The 25,953-nt window shown below is 36.4% G+C and overlaps 2 protein-coding genes across 7 annotated transcripts in view; one reads left to right on the top strand and one right to left on the bottom strand.

Annotated features, from left to right (window-relative positions):
* The first annotated feature begins 1,048 nt into the window (after nt 1–1,048).
* Nucleotides 1,049–20,895, top strand: Tango6 (transport and golgi organization 6). The gene is made up of 13 exons (XM_053774220.2): nt 1,049–1,249; nt 2,121–2,334; nt 3,865–4,048; nt 4,493–4,687; nt 5,821–6,024; nt 8,303–8,506; nt 8,826–8,989; nt 9,205–9,384; nt 11,085–12,294; nt 12,876–13,026; nt 14,933–15,033; nt 16,742–16,855; nt 20,551–20,895. Exons 1-13 carry the CDS (start codon nt 1,201–1,203, stop codon nt 20,743–20,745), a joined length of 3,165 nt encoding a protein of 1,054 aa, XP_053630195.1. The 5' UTR covers nt 1,049–1,200; the 3' UTR covers nt 20,746–20,895.
* Nucleotides 20,879–25,953, bottom strand: part of Taf3 (TBP-associated factor 3) — a 36,046-nt gene continuing 30,971 nt past the window's right edge. For 4 of the 6 annotated variants that reach the window (XM_053774213.2, XM_053774216.2, XM_053774217.2 and 1 more), the window contains one exon: nt 20,879–25,391. In XM_053774213.2, the coding sequence (XP_053630188.1) occupies nt 25,265–25,391 (127 nt within the window). In that variant the 3' untranslated portion in view covers nt 20,879–25,264. The remainder of the gene's footprint in view (nt 25,392–25,953) is intronic. The other 2 variants (XR_008406734.2, XM_053774214.2) reach the window with 2 other exon arrangements.

Genomic DNA, 25,953 nt, shown 5'->3' with positions numbered 1-25,953 from the left:
TTTAATAGTATATATACAACAGTATATATACGAAGAATATGTGTGGAGAGCCCCTACGACTCGGGTCGAACAAACTAGCTGTACCAAAGCTCTGGTAAGGAGGGAGAAGGAAAGATTGGGAAGAATGGAAATGGGTTAAGGTGTGCGGTATAGAGGAGGAATAGTATAAGATGAAAAAAAAAAATATACTACTATTGAGTTACACTTGGTTATGGGTATTTTTTTTACGATACATCATCATGACATATATATATGACGCGTACCGCATTGCCCAACATTCATACATATGTATCATAAATGATACACGTACACTCATGCGGCAGGTGTGGGTATACTATTTTCAAGTAGAATTTACGATGGTAGAAAGTCGCTGCTCAGGAGGCTTCAGGACGGTTCAACTTCTAGGCCTAGGAAAAACCTGTTGCTGTTGACTCAGGTGTGGGTGCCTGGCCTTGCCAGGGTATCTCCCAAGGAGTTCACCTGAGCTAATTGGGAACATGATGAATTATGCACATGTGAAACCTCTGGGTATCTTTATTTTGTAGGCGTTTTAACAGCTAATGGCTTTATCAATACAATACAGGATATAACTGTATTTATGTGTACCTGTATCTGAATATCTGTGCTGCAGTTCCCCGAATTAAGCCTGAATGCCTTCCACATCCCCCCCCCCAGGCGCTGTATAATCCTCCTGTATATCTCACTTTTTCCATAAATAACAAAAAAAAATATAACAATGGTTATAAATGACCATAATTTTTAAAGGGGTGGACCGGTAAGCCAGCGGAAGGCCTCGGTCAGATGACCAAAAGCTCCAAAGGCGGGTCATCATCTGACTAAGACCCGCGTCAGGAAACATTTGTCCTGTTTCCTGACGAACCTTACCTAACCTAACCTAACAAAAAAAAGGCACAATACCGTGACTGGAACGATACACAAATAACCCGCACATAAAAGAGAAGCTTACGACGACGTTTCGGTCCGATTTGGACCATTTACAAAGTTAGGTGTGACTTTGTCAATGGTCCAAGTCGGACCGAAACGTCGTCGTAAGCTTCTCTCTTTTATGTGCGGGTTATTTGTGTATCACTTTTTCCATCCTAAGTTTTCCAGCTCAGGTTTTCCAGCCTTGGACTCCCTGGAGGCAGACCTGAATAAAGGGAGTTCTTGTGGCCCTCAAAACCCTCAACAACAATAACAATGAAGCAGACTGAGTTGTTTCATTGTTTAAATGATCTCTGTAAATTGGGTACGTAAATACTATGCTTACATTTACTTCCGATGGCACTTTATAACATTTAGCTACTTTGTTTAGTCTTTGTACTTATAATAAATCCAGATAGCAAGAAATTGAGAAACTGATCTTAGATCCTGTCAATTTTTTGTAGTTTCCAAATAAAGTTGTGGTAGTGGTTCTAGGAAAATTTTGGGAGATTTTTACCTTCAGAAAGGGTACTTGACGCTGGTGAAGGGCTCTTGATCCAGGGAACCTTATCTACCTCTTCACTCTGACTTTTTTGGGGGGTTATCCTAGGTAATTTATGTATGATAATTGTACCTGTCCCTAAATAAAATTACTTACTATTACTTCTCAATGCTCAAGACTTTAGGATTCTCATGGGTCTAGCACTTCCTCAAGAATAATAATAATAATAATAATATTATTATTATTATTATTATTATTATTATTATTAATAATAATAATATTATTATTGTTATTATTATTATTATTATTATTAATAATAATAATAATAATATTATTATTATTATTATTATTATTATTATTAATAATAATAATATTATTATTATTATTATTAATAATAATAATATTATTATTATTATTATTAATAATAATAATATTATTATTATTATTAATAATAATAATAATATTATTATTATTTTATTTTATTATTATTATTATTATTATTATTATTATTATTATTATTATAATATTGCTCATCAGGTGTGAAATTTCTTAAGCTTTTGGGGGTCATGAGAAATTTATTTTGAAAGCTTGTGTTAATTTAAAAAAGTTTTCATTGTGATATAAATAGGACTGTAAATATTTTTTTTAAATAAAGATATGTTGACATTGCATACATTGTTACTATTTCCTGTAGGATCAATAGGTTGGATATCCTTGGAAAAGGCAACAGCAGTTGTGAGAAGGTTAAAAGAATCTTTATGTTGGTATGAGGAAGATGCTGAAGCACGTGCAGTTGGTGATGCTTCTGCAGCTGTGCTGGGGTGTAATGATGACCCAAGAATACGAATCCGCACATCCGTGAACCAGCTGATGTCATATGTTGATTCAGCCACAAGATCTGATATCAGGTACGGTAATTAGAAGAGCAGTTCCACTGTAATTGATGGTGGTTTCCTTGCACGATTAAGTGCAAAAGTTTCTCCAGGTGTGAGTCTTAGTTATAAAACTCACACCTAACTTGCAGTTATGCCAAAAAATAAAATTTTACATCATGATGTAATTTTTGGATTTCTCAAATAAAAAAAGGGATTATCCTACAGTAATGTTCTAGAATTCAATTGTGGGAGTTTTCTGAATGCAGTTCCAAGCTCTCTTGCTCTTCAGAATCATCTGATTTGGTCATGGTCTGTTTTGGTGTATACATATATGGTAGTACACCCAACTCGCTACTATACATTAAATTTTTGAGTTAGCCAGTTTGTATTTTTAAATAATACTACTTTATATCATTAATGCTTTTGGATAATCACTTTTGATATGTAAGCACTAGGGCACTGTCTAAAAAAAACAGTAAAAAATTGCCATTAAATTGGAACCAAAATTGTTTTCCCATGGACTGTCTATGAAAACTAACATTGTGTATCTAATACAGTAAAGTTAAATTTATTTTTAATTTTTAATATTAAATTTTTTGGTCAATATCTCACATAAGCAGTCGTAAAATTGGGACAAGAATTGCTGGAACCCTGGGTACCTCTATTGAGATACTATACATTATTCCAAAGGTGTCTCAGTAGCTGTTTGACTGACACATGCATGCAATAATATCGTGTTTTAGCCAGTTTGTCTATAGATTGCAATATTTTACATCTTTTAAAAAAATTATGTGAAAAGTTCATGAAAATCTATAAGATTATGCATTCGTACTCTAAAATAATCAATTTTTATCCAAGAATTATGCATAGGCACATTAAATGTATATACTGTATGTATTGAACAATATGCATATAATGTGCTTATTTGAATAATTTTATGTGCATCATGTATGTAAAGACACTTAAGTACAATGCAGATGTACAGTATATAAGATCAGTACAGGAGACCTCAACTTGTTAACTTCCCTAAGTTATGCACATCTACTCTGACAAATGGAATACTTATTAGTGCGAGACATGACTTTCCTTTGTACTATAAGTTTCTGTACAAACATCTTGTTACTAAGTTGAGAAAATAGGAATGCAACTTTGTCTCTAAGTTGGCAATCTGTATTTTTTTTGTACATGCACACTTACTGTTCATTGATACACAATATATATAATGCATACATGTTTTTTCACACATACACTTTATGCATACACTACACTCAGGTGTGTTTTGCATACACATTATAATAAAATATTGTACAAAAATTTTCATGAACAGAAGGAAGTGGTGTAACAACAGTATACATTAGAGTTGAAACAAAATTTTCCTCATCAGCTGACAAGTAACTGAAGACAATGCAGAATTGACAGATTTCCTGCAAAGCTTTCTTACAAAATTACTATGCTGGGTAGAGATTTTATTTGTGGTACTTGTAAAAGGTGGATAAAACCTTACCTAATTATATTTGCTATTAGAAAGGATGTGTCTCTTCTTAAGATTTTTTTTTTTTTCAGATTAGAATGTGGGTGTTTTGCAGTTGCTATCCTGCAGGAAATTCTATATCAGTTGCAGTTGGAGGCATGTATATCCTTGCCAGATGTGAAGATGTCAGATGGAGGTGGTGGTAGTGGCAATAAACGACGGGAATACAAAGTTCCCCCAGCACCTCCCTGCCTCATCAGTATGCAGCAAACTAAGGTTGTTGCTGGAACCCTTTCTTCCACCGTATATGTGTGCTGCATGTACTTGATGGGGTTCAGTACTAAGAGTACTGAGATTATAATGGAAAGGGGAAAGAAGGCTGCAGCTGCCTTCAAGTTGTGGAGATGTGATCTTCCATACATTGCTATTTTATTTGGAAAATATTATCTCTATTCAATTTAGTAAAATTCAGTACAGTCCAGTAATGTGTGTGCATAGTAAATATATAACTATTGTAACACAGGAGTAAAGTCAGTATTTTTAGCAATTATGTATCATTAGCTATTGTTGCATCATGATAAAAATAATGTACTGTAGATGTTTTAAGTAGGGTGACTTATTAATAGTTGATTTGTTATGAAGCTTTTATTGCATAATACTGTACTTCATTGTAAGTGAACTTAGCTTTACCTCTTGGTTAATAATACTATTGTCTTTCAGTTGGCAAAGGATGCAGCAAGGTTAGCCATGTACACAACAGTTCTGGGGTGCCTAGATGTTGAAGCTTCTGCATATGTCAAAATGACATTAGCAAAGACTGAATTTGTGTTGGGCACAGGCATAGTTGCTGTCCCACACAGTTGCCGACACAATCTTCTGGCTTCCATTATGAAAATACTTTTGTCTGTTATGAAGGTACTTTTTTCAGTGCAAATAATTTTGAATATAGAGATCTCATGTTTGAGGGTAATGTGTGGTGTGAATATAATGCAGAGAATTTGTAGTTTGGAAATTAGGAGGAGGTGCAGGATTACCAAAGGGCTGAGAAAGGGTTGTTGAGGTGGTTCGGACATGTAGAGAGGATGGAACAAAATAGAATGACTTCAAGAGTGTATAAATCTGTAGTGGAGGGAAGGCAGGGTAGAGGTCAGCCTAGGAAAGGTTGGAGGGAGAGGGTAAAGGAGGTTTTGTGTGCGAGGCACTTGGACTTCCAGCAAGCATGTGTGAGTGTGTTAGATAGAAGTGAATGGAGACAAATGGTTTTTAGGACTTGACATGCTGTTGGAGTGTGAGCAGGGTAATATTTATGAAGAGATTCAGGGAAACTGGCAGGCCAGACTTGAGTCCTGGAGATGGGAAGTACAGTGTCTGCACTCTGAAGGAGGGGTGCTAATGTTGCAGTTTTATAACTGTAGTGTAAGTGCTCCTCTGGCAAGACAGTGATGGAGTGAATGATGGTGAAAGATTTTCTTTTTCGGGCCATCCTACCTTGGTGGGAGACAGCCGATGTGTTAAAAAGAAAAATAACGTGCCAGTTAATCAAGAAATATCATATTTTTCATAAAAATTGGATGAATTGTGTTTGTTATCAATAATTTTTTGTCTGTATTCTTTTCATCATTTATTGTTTCGGCATGAAAATTCTCGTAGTCACGATATTTCACTTTGAAGTGGCCCTTGTAGGTTTAGTGTTTCTTTTTTATTATAATAATAATGAAGTGGTTGAGTGCTGGCTCTTGGGCTTCTCAGTCTTCTTTCTATATACTCTTGTGATTAGCTCTTGCATAGTATTTGCTTTTATTACTAAATATGAAAAGAAGGAAAGCTTTCTTTTTTTTTTGGGGGGGGGGATCACCCAACCACAGTAGGAGATGGCCAGTTTGTTAAAAAAAATATATATTTACTTTTGAGTATGTGTATGTGTGTGTTAAAATGTGTTTATGGAGCTCCAGTGCCTGGGCTTCCCCACCAAACCATTACCTGAATTAATTGGTCACATGTTTGACTAGTCATGCAGCCACATGATTTATAAATTTTTTCCACATTAGCATGAGACACTGGGAGCTGGCATCAGGGCATCACTCTTCCCCGAGATGATGAGCGCTATGATGCAGCTTTGTTTTTCCCCTTCAGAGGTTAAGGATTACCCAGAGGATGTAGCCTTTTTCAGAGAACAGCATGTAAAACTCATGGATACCATGGATACTAACCTTATTCTGCAACACCTCCTCCTACTTCTGGGAATTGGGAAGGTACTGTGATTCATCCATTTAAACATATCAAAAACTTCTATGTATTGCACTTTTAATAGGGAAGCAGCATTTCCAAATGAAAAAAAATAATGTTTGCTGATGTTAAACTTTTTATTCTATACAGGAGGTTTTCAAATTATGATTGAGTTGCATTTACAATGTTTCATCATATGAACAAGCTTTCTTTAACCCTTTGAGGGTCGACAGGCCCTCTCCGAGACTTGTTCTCAGGGTCGGCCAAATTTAAAAAAAAAAAATTATTTTTTCTTATGAAAAGATAGAAAATCTTTTCCTGATCATAATGACACCAACAGTATGAAATTTGATGGAAAACTTACGGAATTATGCTCTCGCGAAGTTAGCGGTCTCGACAATGTTTACGCATCGGCGATTTTGCCCACTTTGAGCCCTATTTTCGGCCAATTCCAGTGTACTAGTCGACAAAAATCGTAACTATTTCTCTAGAACTCCATTTTTTCTATTGAATGAGCACAAGAAACCACCCATTTACTGATTTCAACTATCCAATACAGTGGTCAGAATTTAGCAATTTTGCCAATTTCACACAAATTTCAAAAGATGCCAATTTCCAAATAGGGTCCAGAAAATAAACAAGAACGACATTCCTGGCACTAAAATAACGTTTCCTCTGTTCGTTAGTCACATCTCCAGGCCCCTCTTATATTTCTTTGGCTTTCCACTTTCAATTTTTATTCTTACAAAAAATAGAAGATTTACTGTTATGCAGACTGCTGCATTAGTGTAGAAATGGTATAAATAATATCAGTGCACTTGTGAAAGAATATTAGACTCGCTAGTTGACGTGTATTGGACGCTTGGCATGATTTGTTTACTTTTGAACTTTGGTAAAAATCGAACATTTCTGCTACTTTGAGCTCAATTTCAAGGTACTTTTCATTGTAAAACCAGTCAAAATCATCTCAATTTCTGTAATATGTCTTCCATTCTATAAAATGAGACCAAGAAAACTAGAATACAACAATAAATACCATACGAAAATACGGTGCAAAGTCACTGTTTTATTCCAAAAACACGGTCAAAGTTTTTTTTTCATTATGCACTGTGTGCTGCAGGATTTTTGTTATACTTCACACACTGACCACATAGACCCATTCTTTCATATGTATGCCTACCAGCTTTCTCCCACTAGATTTGAGGGTGCTAGAATTTAGGCATACTAGTATGTCAAAAACCCTGGGTCGTAAGCCGTACTAGTATGGCCGAAACCCTCAAAGGGTTAATCCTGAACTTATTATTTCATAGAAAACTATAGTATTTGGCAATTTTGCCAAAATTGAGTTCTATTTTAAGTCAATATTCCATTGCTCCATTTGATTAAATTTTTAGCTACTTTGCTAGTATATACGCCTTCCATTCTACTGATTCAGTTATTACAACTACCCTATAAAGTACACAGAAGTCAGTAATTTGGCCAGTTTGACACAAAACTCAGAAAATTCCAATTTAAAAATAGAGTGCAAAGTTAACAATGTAGACATTCCAGGTTATAAACAGCATTTCCATTGTTCATTAATTATGTCCCTAGACCTCTCCTGTATTACACTTGTCCTCTATTTTGAAATCATAATCACACAGAAATAGAAGATTTACTCTATTCCCTGGATAATAAAATATAAAAAGGAATGATTGGAAATGATTTACAGCATCCCAATAATTAAATCAAACCCATTGGGAGACCATTAAACAGATTGGGAGGTATAGGGGGCCATACCCATCCTCAGTAAAATTGGCAAAAATAAAATATTTCTGCTACTCTGAGCCCAGTTTTAAGCTACATTCTTTTCTGAGACAACCAAAATGATCTCTGTTTAATTTTTTCAAATGATACCAAGAAACAGCCAATAAAACCATATGAGCCATCCTAGAAAAATACCTCAAAATTGCTATTTTAATCCAAACATGTGGTCAGAGTTTTGCTTTTTGCATCATCCACCACATTGAGCAGGATTTTTTTTTATATTGTGCACACTCACCATGCAGACCCATGCTCTGAAATCGAGGCCAAAAATTACTGCTCACAGCTTATCTGAGTGAGCTGAGCTCTTGACGTAGAACTTTGTGAAGGAGCTTGGCCTCAATGACAGATTTACGTGATGGTCACTAAAAGGGTTAAGAAAAGTTAAATGTAAAACATTGTAAAAAATTATAAAGTGTTATAAACTGCAAGAAACTATAAAGTGTTAAAAACTGCAAAAAATTATAACAAATTTTAATTATAGAGTAACTCTTCTTTCAGATTGAAGGGTGGTTTGGCAAGGTGTGCAGATCTCTAGTAGTACGAAGGTTCTTGATGAAGCCAGGTGGTGTTGGTGCAGTAATAGGTTCTGCTCTGGCCATCACTGATAAGCAGAAGTGGCAGCGCTGTGAGGCAGTTGCTACCCTTGTCGCTCAAGCTAAAATTCGTGATGTAAATCTCTTATTTACCACACTGGGGCCTCAGGTGTGTATTAATTTTAATTTCCAAAGTAGGCATTTTGCCTTTCGTAGTATATATACTATACATCCTACCCTAAATTCATTATCAGTAGATTATAACTCCTTTTAGAATTGTAAGGCAAGAATTATGACCCTAATATTTTGGGATGATGCCTTGATGCATGTGAAGGACTCTTGATCCAAAGAATTAGAGCTACCCATCCCTTGGATCAAATCTGATTATCTTCCATTCATCAGGCACTAATATCCCCTACAGGCTTAGCATAATAGTTTTAATTTTGTGATGGCACTTTAATATTTGCAGTTGTCAACATTGTTTTCAGTTGGTGGAGTTGATGGGGCAGGACAAGCTTAAGGCTGAGGTGCTTCATGTGGTGGTACTGATTGTGGCCCAGCTGGCTGTGACATCTGCAACGCTGACAGCTCTTCACATCACCAACACATTGCTACAGCCGTTGATCAACACCACACTCCCTGATGCACCATGGTACTGTTGGCCCTCAAATTTTGCATTTTTGTATTTGAAAGTAATCTGAATGTTGCAGTTCAGGGGGTCATTTCAGTTGTAATGTTTATGCACATCTGCTTCTGTGGAAGATGGCCAGAGTGTTTAAAGAGAAATATACTATAAGGTATTCTTCATTATGGCTTATGAAGCTAGGAACATGTAAGGTGTATAATAGATGTATTATTTCTTTACAGTTTATGCAGGAACTCAAACCTCACAGCTTGTGTTAGTAGAATTCACAAGATTTTTGTGGAAATTCCTCCTCCAAACACGGTTTTGACTGATCTTCTCCGTCCTGTTCTCAAGCCTTTGATAATGATTGCTTCACTAGCTACTACTCATCTTCGTACACTGGCGCGGCAGATCATTCTACGGTGAGTAACTGAAAAATTATTCATATAATTTCCTATCTTAGTAGGACTGGAGGTAGGCTGGACAGTAAAACGGCCAGATCGTAATAGGTTAAGAGGGGGATGGGAAGGGTGTATTTAAAAGTATGAATATCTGGTAAATTTGGAGATAAATTTATTGAAACTTTCAACACTGAGAAACTGTTTCATTTTTACTTGTTTATTATTAATACAGCCTCTCCTTACTTAGTGACGTACTCATTTATTGATGACTCGGACTTGCGACGGGCTTTCTGACCAGTATGCATACCTAAATAATGCATATTAGAGCTGATTTCCTCTGTTCTGTTTATTACAATATACAGTATACTACTGTATTAACCTTTAAAAATACATCAGAAATGTTGTTAATGGTGCATAGGTGACATTAAAACAATATCAAAGATGGCTGACACAAACCCATTACCATTATAGTAGTATGCTCCTTGCTTCGCGACAAATTCGTTTACCAATATGGAACGGAACTCAGTCATTAAGTGGGGAGAGGCTGTATTGTGAATACTATTAAATCATTAAAAACTGCTATTGTGAATTAAGGCTCATAAATATAGGTTGAAAAATAATTCTGTACCAGGCAAAACTGTAGCCATAGTAAATAAATTTCTTGGAATTTGCTATTTAATTTAGATGGTTAGTGAAGAATGCACAGAATAAACATAACCTTATTATATAGAATATTCATAGTTAAATTGCTTAGAAGGTGTTTCAGTATAGCCTTCATTATCAAAGACATATTAAAACAAGATGTATAGGTGTGTATTTGCGAGGGAGGTTCTGCATTAGCTTTTGAAATATATATGTATAGTGATTGCTGGTGTGTTTTTTCCTGTCTTGTAAACATGCAAGATTTCAGGTATGTCTTGCTACTTTTGCTTACACTTAGGTCACACTACACATACATGTACAAGCATATATATACACACCGCTCTGGGTTTTCTTCTATTTTCTTTCTAGTTCTTGTTCTTGTTTATTTCCTCTTATCTCCATGGGGAAGTGGAACAGAATTCTTCCGCCGTAAGCTGTGCGTATTGTAAGAGGCGACTAAAATGCCAGGAGCAAGGGGCTAGTAACCCCTTCTCCTGTATAAATTACTAAATTTAAAAAGATAAACTTTCTTTTTTCTTTTTGGGCCACCCTGCCTTGGTGGGATATGGCCGGTTTGTTGAAAAAAAAAATGTATAGTGATTGCTGGTGTGTGTTTTCCTGTCTTGTAAACATGCAAGATTTCAGGTATGTCTTGCTACTTCTGCTCACACTTAGGTCACACTACATATGCATGTACAAGCATATATATACACACACCCCTTTGGGTTTTCTTCTGTTTTCTTACTAGTTTTTGTTTATTTCCTCTTATCTCCTTGGGGAAGTGGAACAGCATTTTTCCTCCGTAAGCCATGCGTGTCGAAAGAGGCGACTAACATGCTGGGAGCAAGAGGCTGGTAACCCCTTCTTCTGTATACATTACTAAAGTTAAAAAGAGAAACTTAAATTTTTATTTTTTAGGTCACCCTGCCTCAGTGGGATATGGCTGGTTTGATGAAAAAAAAAATGCATAGTGAATCCAGATATGTAATATGTATGTAGGTAGCTCTAGATAAAAAAAAAAAGTGTTTTAGTAGAACTGTTTGAAGTGCATAAAAGTGTTTATATTTGTAACATTTCAGATGTTTATCAAATCTACCAAGAGAGGTCATTGTTGAGAGGCTTCTTGTTTTATTCAACCTCAAGACTTGTGCTCAGTCACCTCCTGTAAATCCAGAGATCAAGTTTTCTATTGATGATGATGGTGGAGTTAAAGTGGATGTAATTGCAGAGTCAGTTAATGAAAATGATTTAGAAGAGGATGAAAACCTGTGCACCTGCCTTGTTTCAATTTTGGAATCGTTGAATAACTCTGCAATTGTGCTGTTATTTTATGAGAAAATGGTATTTTACATAGACTTCACTGTATTGAATATTAAAAAATTGCCACCAACTGCACTTGTCACAGACACTGATGTGCAAGCAAGTAAAGTAAAGACAATGAGAAACATAATCTTTTGCTGTGATATTTTAACCCATTTGTCAGAGAGTGAGCAGATAACAAGTGATCTCTTTGTGAACTTGTCTGCTGCTGTACCCGTTGTTGACACACTTATAAATAAAGGTTGCCAAAAGCTCGAGGATAAGCAGTTAGAAGAAATACAAGTTTCCCTCATTTTCAATGTTTTGATGCTAGTTATGTGTTATGTGAGTGAGCGTACATTAAGAAAGAAAATGACAAGTGAAGACTGGAAAGGCTTAAAATCTCTCTTACCATCCTTAAAGAAAATAGAAGAGAGCAGCAACAATGATGCTGTTCTTCTGATTAATGAAAAGCTGAGAAATCTTGTTTTAACCCATGGGATAGTTAACAGTCTTGCTGAGGATACAGCTGGAAATAAGAAAACCAGTAGTCATACTTCTGTAGATGAGTATGTGAAGAAGCCTCATGATACATGCTCTGAACAACATAGCACAAGAGAAGTTTATCAGCACATGAACATAAATGAAGAGTCGTGCTCTAAAACCATTCCAAAGGAAAATAATGCAAGTGAAATTGTTCAAGAAAATTTGAATCGGTTAACTACAAAACTTGAAATAAACAACGAAAATTATAGAAATGTGGGCTCGTACAAAGAGGCTATGGAAGAGTTATTCAGCCCACTGCTGCCTGTGCGTGGACATGCCCTTCTGGCACTGGGTAAACTAATTGAAAAGCGTGATGAAGAAACAGTGGCTCACAAAGACCAACTCTTTTCAGTATTCCAGCATAACTTAAAAGATGATGATTCTTACTTATATCTCATGGCTGTTGAAGGCTTAGCAGTTCTGTGTGATGCTCTCCCAGAGAAGGTAAGACTTGCATATTTTTTTGTAATAGTAAAAATTGTTTAGACCATATATTGCATTTAGTAACATTTCATGTATAAAAGTCAAAACTGTATTTTCTTTATGTTTTACTAGGCATTTTCATGTAGTAAAACAGTGAAACTAGAAATTCAAAGAGGCTAAAACTAGTGACTGAACTGAAGGAAATGAGTTACTGTATTTAGAATGAGAGAGCTGAGCCTGCCTTCATTGGAGGAACAAAACACGAGGGGATATAATCACAATGTACAAAATACTTTTGGACACAAAGAGGATACTTTTTTTATTAAAAATATAATGAGAAACAGCAAAAGTTCATGGTTGGAAAATACACATTTAATGAGGCAATAGAGCTAGCCCTAAAAAATGCATTTACAGTACACACATTATTTACCTTAAAATATTTTCATCCTTAGCTTATTGTGAGTGGTGAATATATTTATTGTAGGAAGTCTGAATAAATGAAGAATAGGTATAATTGGAAACTTCTGTATTAGTGAAATGGTGTAAAGCAGGGCCTGCCTGTATGTTAGTTGTTTAATGTACAGTGTAACTTACTATTGCAGGTAATAGAAATACTAACACAAGAATTCAGCATTGGGAATCGTAGTGTAGAAGACAGAGTAAAACTAGTGGAGGCATTGACCAGAGCTGCAAGACGTCTGGGGTCGTTGTTGCCACACTTTAAAGATTTATTTATAAATGCTTTCCTTAATGGTGAGTTTTGAGCTGTTTAATAAAAATATATGGCATAGTAATATCAATATTTAACTAACTCATTTGGTATTCAGAGGTGTGTGCAAAAAAAATTTCTCAGTTAAGGCTGGATAGAACAAGAACACAACTTTGAATTTGAATGATGACAGTAACTGAATAAGAACATTATTTAGACCATGAAATTGACTAGTATTGTACCTTGTGTTTGTCTAATACATATAATAATAATGTATGATGCAGTATTTGTGAACTTAACTCTAGCTGGTGGGATAAGGTATCTGGTTGCTCCTCAATTGGTTGGTACTATCAACACTTCCAAAATATGTACATCTTTCTTTTTCTTTCAACACACCGGCTGTATCCCGCCAAGGCGGGGTGGCCCAAAAGGAAAAACGAAAGTTTCTCCTTTTACATTTAGTAATATATACAGGAGAAGGGGGTTACTAGCCCCTTTCTCCCGGCATTTTAGTCGCCTCTTAAAAAATATGTACATATAGTACTTTTAAAATATACATATTAGAAAAAGAAATAAGCAAAAATAATATTAAAGGCAGATTATGGGTGCAATCTTGGCATTATTGATAAATTAATATGCATGTTAGTAGTTGAGCTTGCACTATTTGTATTCCATCTCATTTAAACTTGCATTCTGAAATTCTTTCTTCTTTCTTTCAACGTACCAGCCGTATCCCACTGAGGTGGGGAGGCCCAAAAGAAAAAACTAAAGTTTCTCCTTTTAAATTTAGTAATATATACAGGAGAAGGGGTTACTAGCCCCTTGCTCCTGGCATTTTAGTCGCCTCTTACGACACACATGGCTTACAGAGGAAGAATTCTGTTCCACTTCCCCATGGAGATAAGAAGAAATAAACAAGAACAAGAATTAGAAAGAAAATAGAAGAAAACCCAGAGGGGTGTGTATATATATGCTTGTAAACATATGTGTAGTGTGACCTAAGTGTAAGTAGAAGTAGCAAGACATACCTGTAATCTTGCATATTTATGAGACAGACAAAAGACACCAGCAATCCTACCATCATGTAAAACAATTACAGGCTTTCGTTTTACACTCACTTGGCATTCTGAAATATGTACACATATATCCAATGTCACGTTTCTGTCTAGTGGGTTTGTAGTACCCAACTCCGTTTCAGGCTTGTTTTTATTTGCTAGTATGCATCTGTATCATACCCTTTAGCCTCCACCTGCACGGGTGGAGATTGCATAGAACACTCCAAAATTTGTTCAACTTTAGCTTGAACAATTCACCATTAATGGTAGTAGTATAACAAAACCAGAAACACCAATGATTTGCCATAATCTAAAACAAGTGCAAAGGACCTTAAGGTAGTGTCATTTCTCAATTCAAGCTTCCTCATCATCTCTTAAAAAAAAAGACCTGCTACATTTAAGCAATATAACTGGAGGCAGAGGCAGGAAAATTGGGTCAAAGGATAACCAAGAAAATTAAAGAGTCTGTATTTCATAAATTATGTATTGTACCTCCAACTTGGATGCAGATGTTAAGTGTCTTATATGGAGAAGCACAACATTCCTCTGACTTGAGAGGTTTTGTTAAGCATCACGTTGTTTCATTGAGAGGACATTTTAATTTTGCTATACATAAGGATAAATGCATAATTGAATTCTTCATGAAACAAGGTTGTAGACAATTCAGACTTAAGAAATTTTTATTTTATGATTTTTATGATGTTAATTGATATTTTTAATTTTGATGTTTTCAGTCACTGTAAATTGTAAAAGTTTTAGCATACGAAAATAGGCAATGAATTGTTTGATAATACATTATTATTATAATCAAAAAGAAGCGCTAAGCCACAAGGGCTATACAGCGTTTGATAATACAATTTTTTGTTGTAATATAATTCATTATTTTCTCTTCTAGGAGTCAGAGATGAGGAAGCTCTTATACGAGCCGCAAGTCTCTCTGGGCTGGGGGAGGTTTTCAAATTACTTCGCTTCAGTCTAGGACCTATTGTCCATGAGGTTAGAATTTTAGATTATTTTCTAGCCATTATTGTATATGTGCGGGAGATTTTTCACATGTGAATTATGATACATGATAATTTGTATATGCTGTACAGTGCATGTAATTACAGTACCTATTGGAATATATAGGATATGAGTTCTAATCCTTCCCTTGTTAATCCTTTTCACTCTCGGTAACATTGATTTATGTGATTAGGGTCAGTGTTAGTCACGTAAATCTCTGCATAATTCATATCCCTCAGATTTGTTGTGAGTGGTAAATTTTGGCATAGATATGAGAGAATGTGTCTGTGTGGTGGGTGTGCATAGTATAAAAAAAAATCCAGCCCCCACACAGCGCATAATGGGAGCAGCTAACCTCTTGACATTATGTTCGGGGTTAAAATAGCAAATTTGAGGCATTTTCTAAGGTGGTTTACATAGTTTTATTGGCCGTTTCTTAGTGCCAAAAGATAGAATGAGAGACATATTAGTTATCTGAGAAAATTGTGGTCAGTTTCAACTGGACATGCCTTGAAATAGGCCTCAAAGTGGTTGAAATGGTCAGTTTTGGACAATTTTCTTGGGAAAGGGTTAGGACCCCCTCCTTTGTTTTCTTTATGAACTATTATTAGGTCTGCTTTAATTGTTGGGATGGCCTAAACCATAACAAATAGTTTTTAGTTATGGATTATTAGGTGAGAAATGGGGAAAAAATGAATTTTTGTGTGTGACAGTGGATTCAAAATGGAAGGCAAGTGTTACATAGGAGATGCCTTGGGGATGTGATTAATGTACAGAGGGAAGGTTGCTTTAGTGGACGGAATGTGTGCAGAGTTAGTTTTGGACTCTCTTTTTATATTGGATTTTGTTGGAAATAGTATAAAATTGGCCAAAGTACTGACTTTTGGGCATTAAATAGGGAAGTTCTGATGGTTGAATGTGCAGGTTCTTTTGATCAGCAGATAGTATAGAAAGCATACAAGTAACTGGAATTAGCTTGGTTTGAGTACTAGAACTGACCTAAAATTAGGTGAAATCATTATTGTGAAAGTGCTCCCCAACCTCCAAATTTGCACCTGTGTAATTCTATAAATATTACGTTAGATTTTGCCCTTTTAGTCTCATTACCTTTAGAAAAAGATTATCTACCATTTTAGAAGATAACTTACAAAAAAAAAAAAATGCCAACACAGTAGGGACTTTCAATTAGGAGGGTGTCAAGAGTTAACAGGTTGAGGGCGAGATCAATTAAATTATTTGTGCTCAACTGATTCAGAATAGGTTGCAGTAATTTATTAAGTTCCCTCTTTAAGACAACAAGTGATCCATAACTAATTCATCTCGTATACAGATGTTTGAAATGTGTTGATAAGCTCTGGATCCTTTATTTTTAATTAAGTTATATGTAGGTGCTTATTGCAGTGTGCAAATATGGAGTTTTAATATTGTGTTTGTTAGTTTGTAATACTAGTTGAATTTGGTTCAGTGTAGCAGTTTTATTTTGTATTTTGAGGTAGATAATATTTTTGCTAGTAGACTAGCAAGGTTCGAGCCTCTGAACTCCAATGAAGGAGAAGTAAGTGTATGTATCCAGCAATATAACCAGGTATGTACACTCACATCTCTCCTTGTCGGAGTTCATTGGTTCTAAAGCAGAATACAGTGACTGCAGTGCTTAGGATGCTATTAGTCTACATATACCATATCAAAATATTTTTCACAGGTCTTTGGATTGCTGTATAATGTTGTCAAGGGTGAAAGTGCTGCCGAGGTCCGTCGAGCAGCCGTGCTTGTGGTGACACTCCTCCTTCAAGGCTTAGGTCGTGATGCCTTTTCAGTATGTATATGCTTATGTCCATCTACATGTACTTCAAGTTACTTTTATTATTCATTTCTGTCAAATTGGTATACCTGAAAATGCCTTCAATATTCATTTATGTTAAATAGTTGATTTTGGATTCATGGATCAGGTTTTAAAGAGATTTTGAGATAGTGGATGAGCACTTAAGGATACATTCTGTGGCCAAGTGGATGAATGTTAATAATATCAAGATATATAGTAGCATAATAATATTATTAATAAGGAGGGGGTAAAGGAAGTTTTGTGGCCGAGGGGCTTGGACTTCCAGCAAGCATGCATGAGCGTGTTAGATAGGAGTGAATGGAGACGAATGGTTTTTGGGACCTGACGAGCTATTGAGTGTAAACAGGGTAATATTTTGTGAAGGGATTCAGGGAAACCAATTAGCTGGACTTGAGTCCTGAAAATGGGAAGTACAGTGGTCCCTCGTTTTTCGTAATTAATCCGTTCCTGGAGCCGTTACTATAAACGAAATTTACGATTTACGAATCAATTTTCCCCATAAGAAATAATGTAAATACAATTAATCCGTTCCTGACACCCAGAAGTATTAAAACAAAAAAATTTTTAACATGAAATATACATGTAGTACATAAACAATACAATGGGAAATGATGAATGAAACATTAACAGCATAACACTTACCTTTATTGGAGATTCTTCTTAGTGTATGGGAGACTGGAGGAGGAGAGAGAGTGGATTGTTTATAGTTTGGAAGGGGAATCCTCTTCCATCAACACCTCAGGTACCATTTGCTTTTCTGGGGTTGCTTCTCTTCTCTGTTTCTTAATGCCACTAGGACCACCTTGAGAGTCACTGGAGTCCTGTCTCACAAAATAACTGTGGAGAGAGCTCTGTTTCTGGCGTCTCTTTAACACTTCCCTAAAATGGCCCAAGACTTTGTCACTGTACATGTTGCCAATATGGCTTGCAACAACCTTGTTAGGGTTATGTTTCTCCATAAAGCTTTCCATCTTACCCCACATAGTAAAAATCTCTTTAATTTCTGAAGAAGGCACCTTCTTCCATCTCTCTTCCTCCTCCTCTGCAGCAAGATTCTGAGCTGCAAAGTGTTGCTCTTCCTGCTGAAGCTCTTGCAGCTCCTCAGTGGTGAGCTCTTCATTGTGATCTTCCACATCCTCCAAACTCACATCCAACCCCATGGAACTCCCCAGTGCCACAATTGATTTTACAACAGACATAGGCTCATTAGGGTCAGTCCCAAATCCTTCAAAATCCCTCTTGTCGACACAATCTGGCCACAATTTTCTCCAGGCATAGTTCAAAGTCTTGGTAGTCACTCCCTCCCAAGCCATACCTATAAGGGTTATGCAGTGGAGGATGCTGAAGTGTTCTCTCCAAAATTCCCTTAGGGTCAAGTGAGTGTCTGTGGTCACAGTCAAGCACCTGTGAAACATTGCTTTTGTGTAGAGTTTTTTAAAGTTTGCAATAACCTGCTGGTCCATGGGCTGGAGGAGAGGAGTGGTATTCGGGGGCAAGAACTTTACTGCGATGAACCCAAACTCCTCGAAAATTAGGTCATCCAAGTTTGGAGGATGAGCAGGTGCATTGTCCATTACTAGCAGGCACTTGAGATCCAATTTCTTTTCCAGGAGATACTCCTTCACACTAGGGCCAAACACTTCATTGAACCACTTGACGAAAATTTCCCTCGTGACCCATGCCTTACTATTAGATTTCCAAAACACACAATTTACTCTTCATAACATTATTTTTCCTGAACACTCTGGGATTTTCAGAATGGTACACTAGTAATGGCTTCACTTTGAAATCCCCACTAGCATTAGCACAGAACATTAGTGTCAGCCTGTCTTTCATAGGCTTGTGTCCTGGCATTGCCTTTTCCTCTTGTGTAATGAAGGTATTCTTTGGCATTTTCTTCCAAAAGAGGCCGGTTTCGTCACAATTGAACACTTGTTCAGGTTTCAGTCCTTCAGCCTCTATGTACTCCTGGAACTCATGCACATATTTTTCAGCCGCCTTGTGGTCCGAACTGGCAGCCTCACCATGCCTTACCACACTGTGTATGCCAGTACGGTTCTTAAATCTCTCAAACCAGCCTTTGCTGGCCTTAAATTCACTCACTTCACCACTATTTGCAGGCAATTTCTTTATCAAATCTTCATGCAACTGCCTAGCCTTTTCACAAATAATCGAAGTCATAAGAGTATCTCCTGCTAATTGTTTCTCATTTATCCACACCAATAATAACTTCTCAACCTCTTCCAGTACTGGTGATCTCATTTTTGTCAGCATAGTTACTCCCTTCGCAACAACAGCATCCTTTATTTCCTTTTTCTTGGCCACTATGGAACATAAGGTTGTGTAAGGTTTCTTATACATCCTGGACAGTTCGGCCACACTTGTACCACTTTCATATTGTTCAATGATGGTTTTCTTAAATTCAGTCATATTTCTCACCTTCTTTACCACAGGCTTGGCACTAGGAGCTTTCTTTGGAGCCATGGTGGCTTATTTAGTACTTGCAATCATTAAAATAAATGGAATATTATGAAATATTTCGCTGGAGCACTTGAGGGGACCTTCGCTCACTGGTAAACAATGCCAGACTGGCTGCCGCCCCGGCTCATGCCGTGGGTACGTGTCCCGGACGAACTACGACTCGCGAGTCAACCTATGAAAAGCGAGTCCATGTTTATACGAAAATACCCCTATGATTGGCGAATTTTACGATTGCCGGGAACTACGAAAAGCGGGGGACCACTGTACAATGCCTGCACCTTAAAGGAGAGGCTTGGGATATTGGCAATTTGGAGGGACTTCTAAACTGTCGTATCTGAGCCCCTTTGCAAAGACAGTGATTAAGCGAGTGTTGAATGATGATGAAAGCATTTTCTTTTTGGGAATTTTCTTTCTTTTTGGGTCACCCTGCCTTGGTGGGAGACAACCTATGTGTTAAAAAAATGTGTAAAAAATGTGCCGGTAGTGCATGTTACTGTTAGAAAATGATTAAAAAATACTATTTTATATAGTTTCATTATTGATTAGTTTAATTTCTAATCCAAGTATGAAGGTTCAATAGCCTCATCATGAATAAGCACATTTTTTTTTTTCCAACAAGTCGGCCGTCTCCCACAGAGGCAGGGTGACCCAAAAGAGAAAGAAAATCCCCAAAAAGAAAATACTTTCATCATTCAACACTTTCACCTCACTCACACATAATCACTGTTTTTGCAGAGGTGCTCAGAACACAACTGTTTGGAAGCATATACGTATAAAGATACACAACATATCCCTCCAAACTGCTAGTATCTCGAAACCCCTCCTTTAGAGTGCAGGCATTGTACTTCCCAATTCCAGGACTCAAGTCCGGCTATATAAAAATAACCGGTTTCCCTGAATCCCTTCACTAAATAATAACAACATCCACCTGGACAGACTCGAACGTCGACTACCTGAGACAAGAGAGATCTCTATCACAGTTCGTCCACCAAGAACTGGCCATTGTCTTATAAAAAATATTATGCTTATACATATTTTGTTTTTCTTTACCAAGGTGCCTTGATACTGGTAAGAGGTTTTTGATCCAAGGAACTGGACATATCCTCCCTCCTTGGATTGAACCTAATTATCTCCCATTTCTCAGGCACTGTATGACCCTTATGATAATATATTTTTTTTTCCTTTAGGTATTACAGGAAGAAATGAGAGACCTGTACAGAGCCCTCCGACTTGTTCACAAAACAGATCCAGATGATGTGGTGAGGTTGCATGCACAACTTGCTCTGACAGAAATTGATATCATCACAAGACAGTTCTTGATCCCCAAACTGAACCTCGCCAAAAGAATTTACGTGACTGAAATGCCACCTAGCACATTTTGAGAAATGTTTATGTGGTCTAGTCCAGAGATAAAATCAATTTACGTAATGTATTCTGTCGTGAGGTACTAGTGTTAATCCCAAATGTTCCAGAAGGTATGATCATATTTTTTTTTATAAAGTCAAAAACAATATATTAAAAACATACTTTTATTTATTCTATTAATTTTTACCTGCCATGTAACAATACTGTACCTGTTATTATTATTATTACAATCAAGGGGGAAGTGCTAAACCCGGAGGATTATACAGCGCCTGGGGGGGGAGGGATGTGGAAGGCATTCAGGCTTAATTTGGGGAACTGGAGCACAGATCCAATTCCCTAAATCAAGAGCCCCTCACCAACATCAAGGAACCTTCCTTGAGGGGGCTGTACCTGTTATATGCAATTATTTCTTAATCATAATTACTCATAGCATCAAATGCATCTCATCCTACTTTTGTTTTACTAACGTAATTATTATTATAATTATGGGAGAGCTCTAAACCCATAGGATTATACAGTGCATGTTGGGGGAGAGATGGAAGGTATTCAGGCTCAATTCAGGGAACTGGAGCACAGATCCAATTACCTAGATCAAGAGCCCTTCACCAGTATCAAGGAACCTCCCTCGAGGGGTACTAAGGTAATGCTTTTTATATTTTTTTTCAAATTTGCTTGCCTCTTTCACGTGTCATCATGACCATTCAAAGATGGTATTGTATATGAAGAATTTGGCTAGCTTTGTTCTGCATATCCCCTCTGGGAGGGCACCTTGATGCTGGTTAATTATTATTATTATAATCAAAAAGAAGCGCTAAGGCGCAAGGGCTATACAGAGCTGCAGGGTAGGGAAGGAAGCGAGGGTATTGGGCGGCAGAAGGGGGGAGGGATGATCAGTAGGTTACAGAAAACAGCGGGGCAGGGGATAGTGCGGGGGTAGAGGGTAGCAAGAGATTGAGGTAGAAAGGGCTGAAGGTATCAGAGTTTGTGAAGTAAGTCAGTTGTTGTCAAAAAGTCAATGAGAGAGTCCGGATTAAAGGTGGGTCCATCAGCAAGAAGGGAAGGTAAAGAGAGCGCAGCGGAGCGAAGATGACGACGGAGGTAAATTCTGCGTGCTTGTTGATAAAGTGGGCAATCTAACAGAATGTGGCTGAAATGCTGGTTAAAGATTCAAAATGCAAGAAATTGGACCTGACATCCCTTTCTTTGGATGGAAACAGATTGCCTCTTTCAAGGTTACCCTACATTATATTTGTGGTGGGGGGGGCACTAAATCCATAGGAATCATTTTGTGCCTGGGAGAATGGGAGGCATTCACATTTGATTCAAGGGAATAATAGTCAGTGCTAAATTTGAAATGGTTGATCCGAAGAAAGCACAGGCCCATTCTTTCAATCAGGAGCCCCTCACCGTCATCAAGCAACCTCCCTTGAGGGGTATGACCCCTAGGTTTGGCACTTCATAATTTTTTTTTTTTAACATGTCAGCCATCTCCCACTGAGGCAGGGCGACCCAAAAAAGGAACACTTTCACTATCATTCACACACAGTTACTGTCTTTGCAAAATAGTGATTGTGGTTGAATAATAGTGAAAGTGTTTCTTTTTTGGGTCGCCCTGCCTCGGTGGGAGACGGCCTATGTGCTGAAAAACAAAAAACATTAATAATTAGTTTTTACTTGTTTCTTAATGTGGAAGTCTTTTACAACATCTTAAAATGTTTCTCCAGAAGCCTTTATGGTAACACTTTAAGTGTTGCCCTAAAGGAAGCATCTTTCAAGATCCTATTAGTACACCCAAAATGTTATTTAACTTGCATAGCAATACAACCTACCTTGGAAAGAGACAGCTTGTGTTAATTTTTTTTTATGTGAAATACATTTTGTGAAGGAAAAATTTTTTTTTTTCACATGTATTTATATACTTTTCTCAATACATAAGAATTTATATTTCTCACATGTATTTATACCTTTATTACAATATCTACAAAGTTATTATAGTAAACAAATTCCAGAAGAGGCAACAATAAACTTCAATAGTTACATAAACTCAACACAAGTATGTTAATAAGCCCTTTTCAAAAGGTGCAGTCTAATCCAACCAGTGACTTCACCCACCATGTGGTGTGTCATTAACTGTCCAGAATCTTTACCAGTGCTCGAGCTATAAACTTAAAGAGTTCATAACTGAGGAAACAGCATTCTCCCATCAATGTTATAACTGTTACAAAAAAGGCTAAGGTGAATCAATACAATTAACATCTCTGCTTTCAAGTAAAAATATAAACTTGAGAATTTACTACAAAATAATTAGCCTTAGGCTTTGAGGTAATGTTAGGAAGAACTACATAATGTGCATAGTGACCAAGTGTTGACACCTTGATACAGCAAAACATCATTCAAAATAGAGTCTCAGTTACACAGTTACTTTCATACTCTTAAAAACTGTTTCCTTAAATTTTACCACATTAACTGTGACTCAATAGCACATTAATGACCACTGTTTAGGTAGATGTACAACAGATGTGCAAATGATCTAAAAAAGAAGAGAAAAGACATTTTTAAATATTTCTACGAGTGGAAGCTGCTGTATGACCCTTTCTAGTTTAATGTTTCACTTTATTGTATTAAGATCTGAACCAGTGTAATAATACAGCTTGATCCAGGAGGAAGGGGGCACAGAGATGACAGTAGAGAAAAAGTCATGTTCTAGCTCCTAGTTCCACCTCTTAAATGATACCCTTATGATTATATTACTGGTTAAAAATTTACTGATTAATCTGGATGAAAATTCTCTAGCAGTTTCAGGCCGATTATGTTATCTAAATTACAAAATTTCACTCTGATCCGAGCTATTAACCTTTTATTTTTTATATTTCCTAAATTGTCTGTCATAACCAATATACTCCTTGGCACAAAATTTAACACAGCTCATGCGTGTTATAAAATTAGAGCATTGGACAATGTACTAGGAAAGGCAAGCAGGAACAGACACAAATCTTAGACTAAGAGTCATGTTAATTTGTGAAGGCCAGAAGCAGGATGGATAGCTTTGAGAGAGAGCCAACTAAGGGGATAGCTATGGTCTCTTAACATTGCAGAGAAGAGCATTGTTTGGGTTGACGAGGCAAATGTTTGATAATGTCCTGATAACTAGTCATCACAACTGGTTACCATCTAATGAACTGTTATTGGAAAACATATTAATGTGCAACACATTTTCTTCTTGTTTACTGCCTTCTAACTGGTCATACATTACAAATTAAAATTAGCAATTGGAAAATAAAATATAACATATTTATATAATGCAAAAATTGCTTCACTCATTGTTCACAGAATTTGTTTCAGCTTCACTCATTGTTCACAGAATTTGTTTCAATGTCTGCCACCACAGCAGGTACCCCTGCAATATCTACAAAGGTGGTAAATTTTATTTAGTGGCTTGATGCAGACCAAAAGAAACTTTTTTCTTATCTTCAGTGATGTCTGCTTGTAAACTGGGCAAAATCTTTCATTTTTTTTTGACATTTGACAACCGGATATGGTTTGTACCTAGACACTTCTACTTAAAAATCTGATAACTATCTGACGCATCATCTAGTGTTCAGTTTGCCTAGTTAAACTAGAATACTAGTGCCTCAAATTCTTTAGAATTATATACTGGGCCATAAACACACTGAGAAATTAACAAGACAAATTAAAAATTTCCAAGCTTGCTTTGATGGATGGGACAATAATATTCTAAAGATAGTAGTACATGTATATGTGAAAAAATAAATGTACATATCTAGATTGCTGTTATCTTACTAAGAGTATAGTAACCTTTTCTGAAGTTTAATCAAACATTTTTACATTTGGCTCCTTAATTTATAACTTGGTAATTATTAATATTCATATTATTTTTAACAAACTGAAAGCTTTACCCTGTGTGGGTAAAACTGCTGAAGAACTTATGAAGTGTGTCAATGCTTTCAAGAACACAAGTCAATCTAAAAGAAAATTTTATGCCATAGCATACAAAGTCCTTTATAGATTCAATTACATAATCTACACAGTTATCAAGTTTGATACTGTGATAATAATAGAGGTTGGTCCAGTTGCAAAGAAAAGAATGAGAAACAGACCAAAAATTTGATTGAGGCAGAAAGAATCACGACCTTGCTTGGCATATTGTAAATACAGGACAATGAGTAAATTCCAAGTAACAGGAATAATGAAGGGCAGATCTGAAAAAAAAAAAATCTGTCAGCTAAAAAATACTGTCATGCTGGAAGAAAAGAACATATTGAAATAATGATAAAGTATTTTAATGCAAACTTTAAAACTCACGGTGGCAGCATGGAAAAGATGCACATTATGTAAAACCATTTACTGTATATGAAAAAAGCAATAAGACAGCACAGATCTTAATATAATATCACATTTACATTGAGTTCTGCTGCTGACTGCTTGCATTAGTTAGGTAGACTCTGAACAAGTACTAATGCTACACAGGTAACTATTAATTCCAACAACTTTCCTCTAAAAGGAAAGAAAAAATTACTATTTCTTTTTGCGGCCTCGCTTTTTCTTTTCTGGGGGAGCACCACGCTGTTTGTGTTGTGATAAGCAACGCGGACAATACCAGTTCACGTCATCATTAGGTGGGACTTGAATGCCTACACAAACCCTGAAAATTTAAACATCATTACATTAGTACATTTTTAATAGAGGGATGTTTCCCCTCCCCTCCCAGGATGCCACCCATAAATCAACAAATGAAATCCTTGCCAACATTCACTGCTAGGTGAATGTTGGCAGCAGGTGTAAGGACTTATTTACTGTTACGCAAACATGCACAGCAGGTGTGAGGAGATTTCTCAACTTACATAAATAATTTAGGGCATGTTTTACAGCTAAAAGTATCTATCACCATGCAATCAATGTGTTCCAGGAAAAAGAGTGTGTAATTTGAAATCTACAGTGAGACCAGCAATACAACAATTATAATCCCCAGCAATACAACAATTATAATCCCCAGCAATACAACAATTATAATCCCCAGCAATACAACAATTATAATCCCCAGCAATACAACAATTATAATCCCCAGAGAAAGAGAAACAAAATATTTATATGTAATGCATTTGACTTCAATGAAAACCTTCCTACTTGCAAATGTTTTTAAATTATAAAAAATTAATATTGTTGCTTTATGTATATGAAAACTTAAGAACTTGATCAAAGTTGAC

Source organism: Cherax quadricarinatus, chromosome 7 (genome assembly GCF_038502225.1).
Source record: "Cherax quadricarinatus isolate ZL_2023a chromosome 7, ASM3850222v1, whole genome shotgun sequence".
NCBI lineage: Eukaryota > Metazoa > Arthropoda > Malacostraca > Decapoda > Parastacidae > Cherax > Cherax quadricarinatus.
Note: the sequence above shows the minus strand (reverse complement) of the source record. Positions and strands in the feature narration are given on the sequence as shown.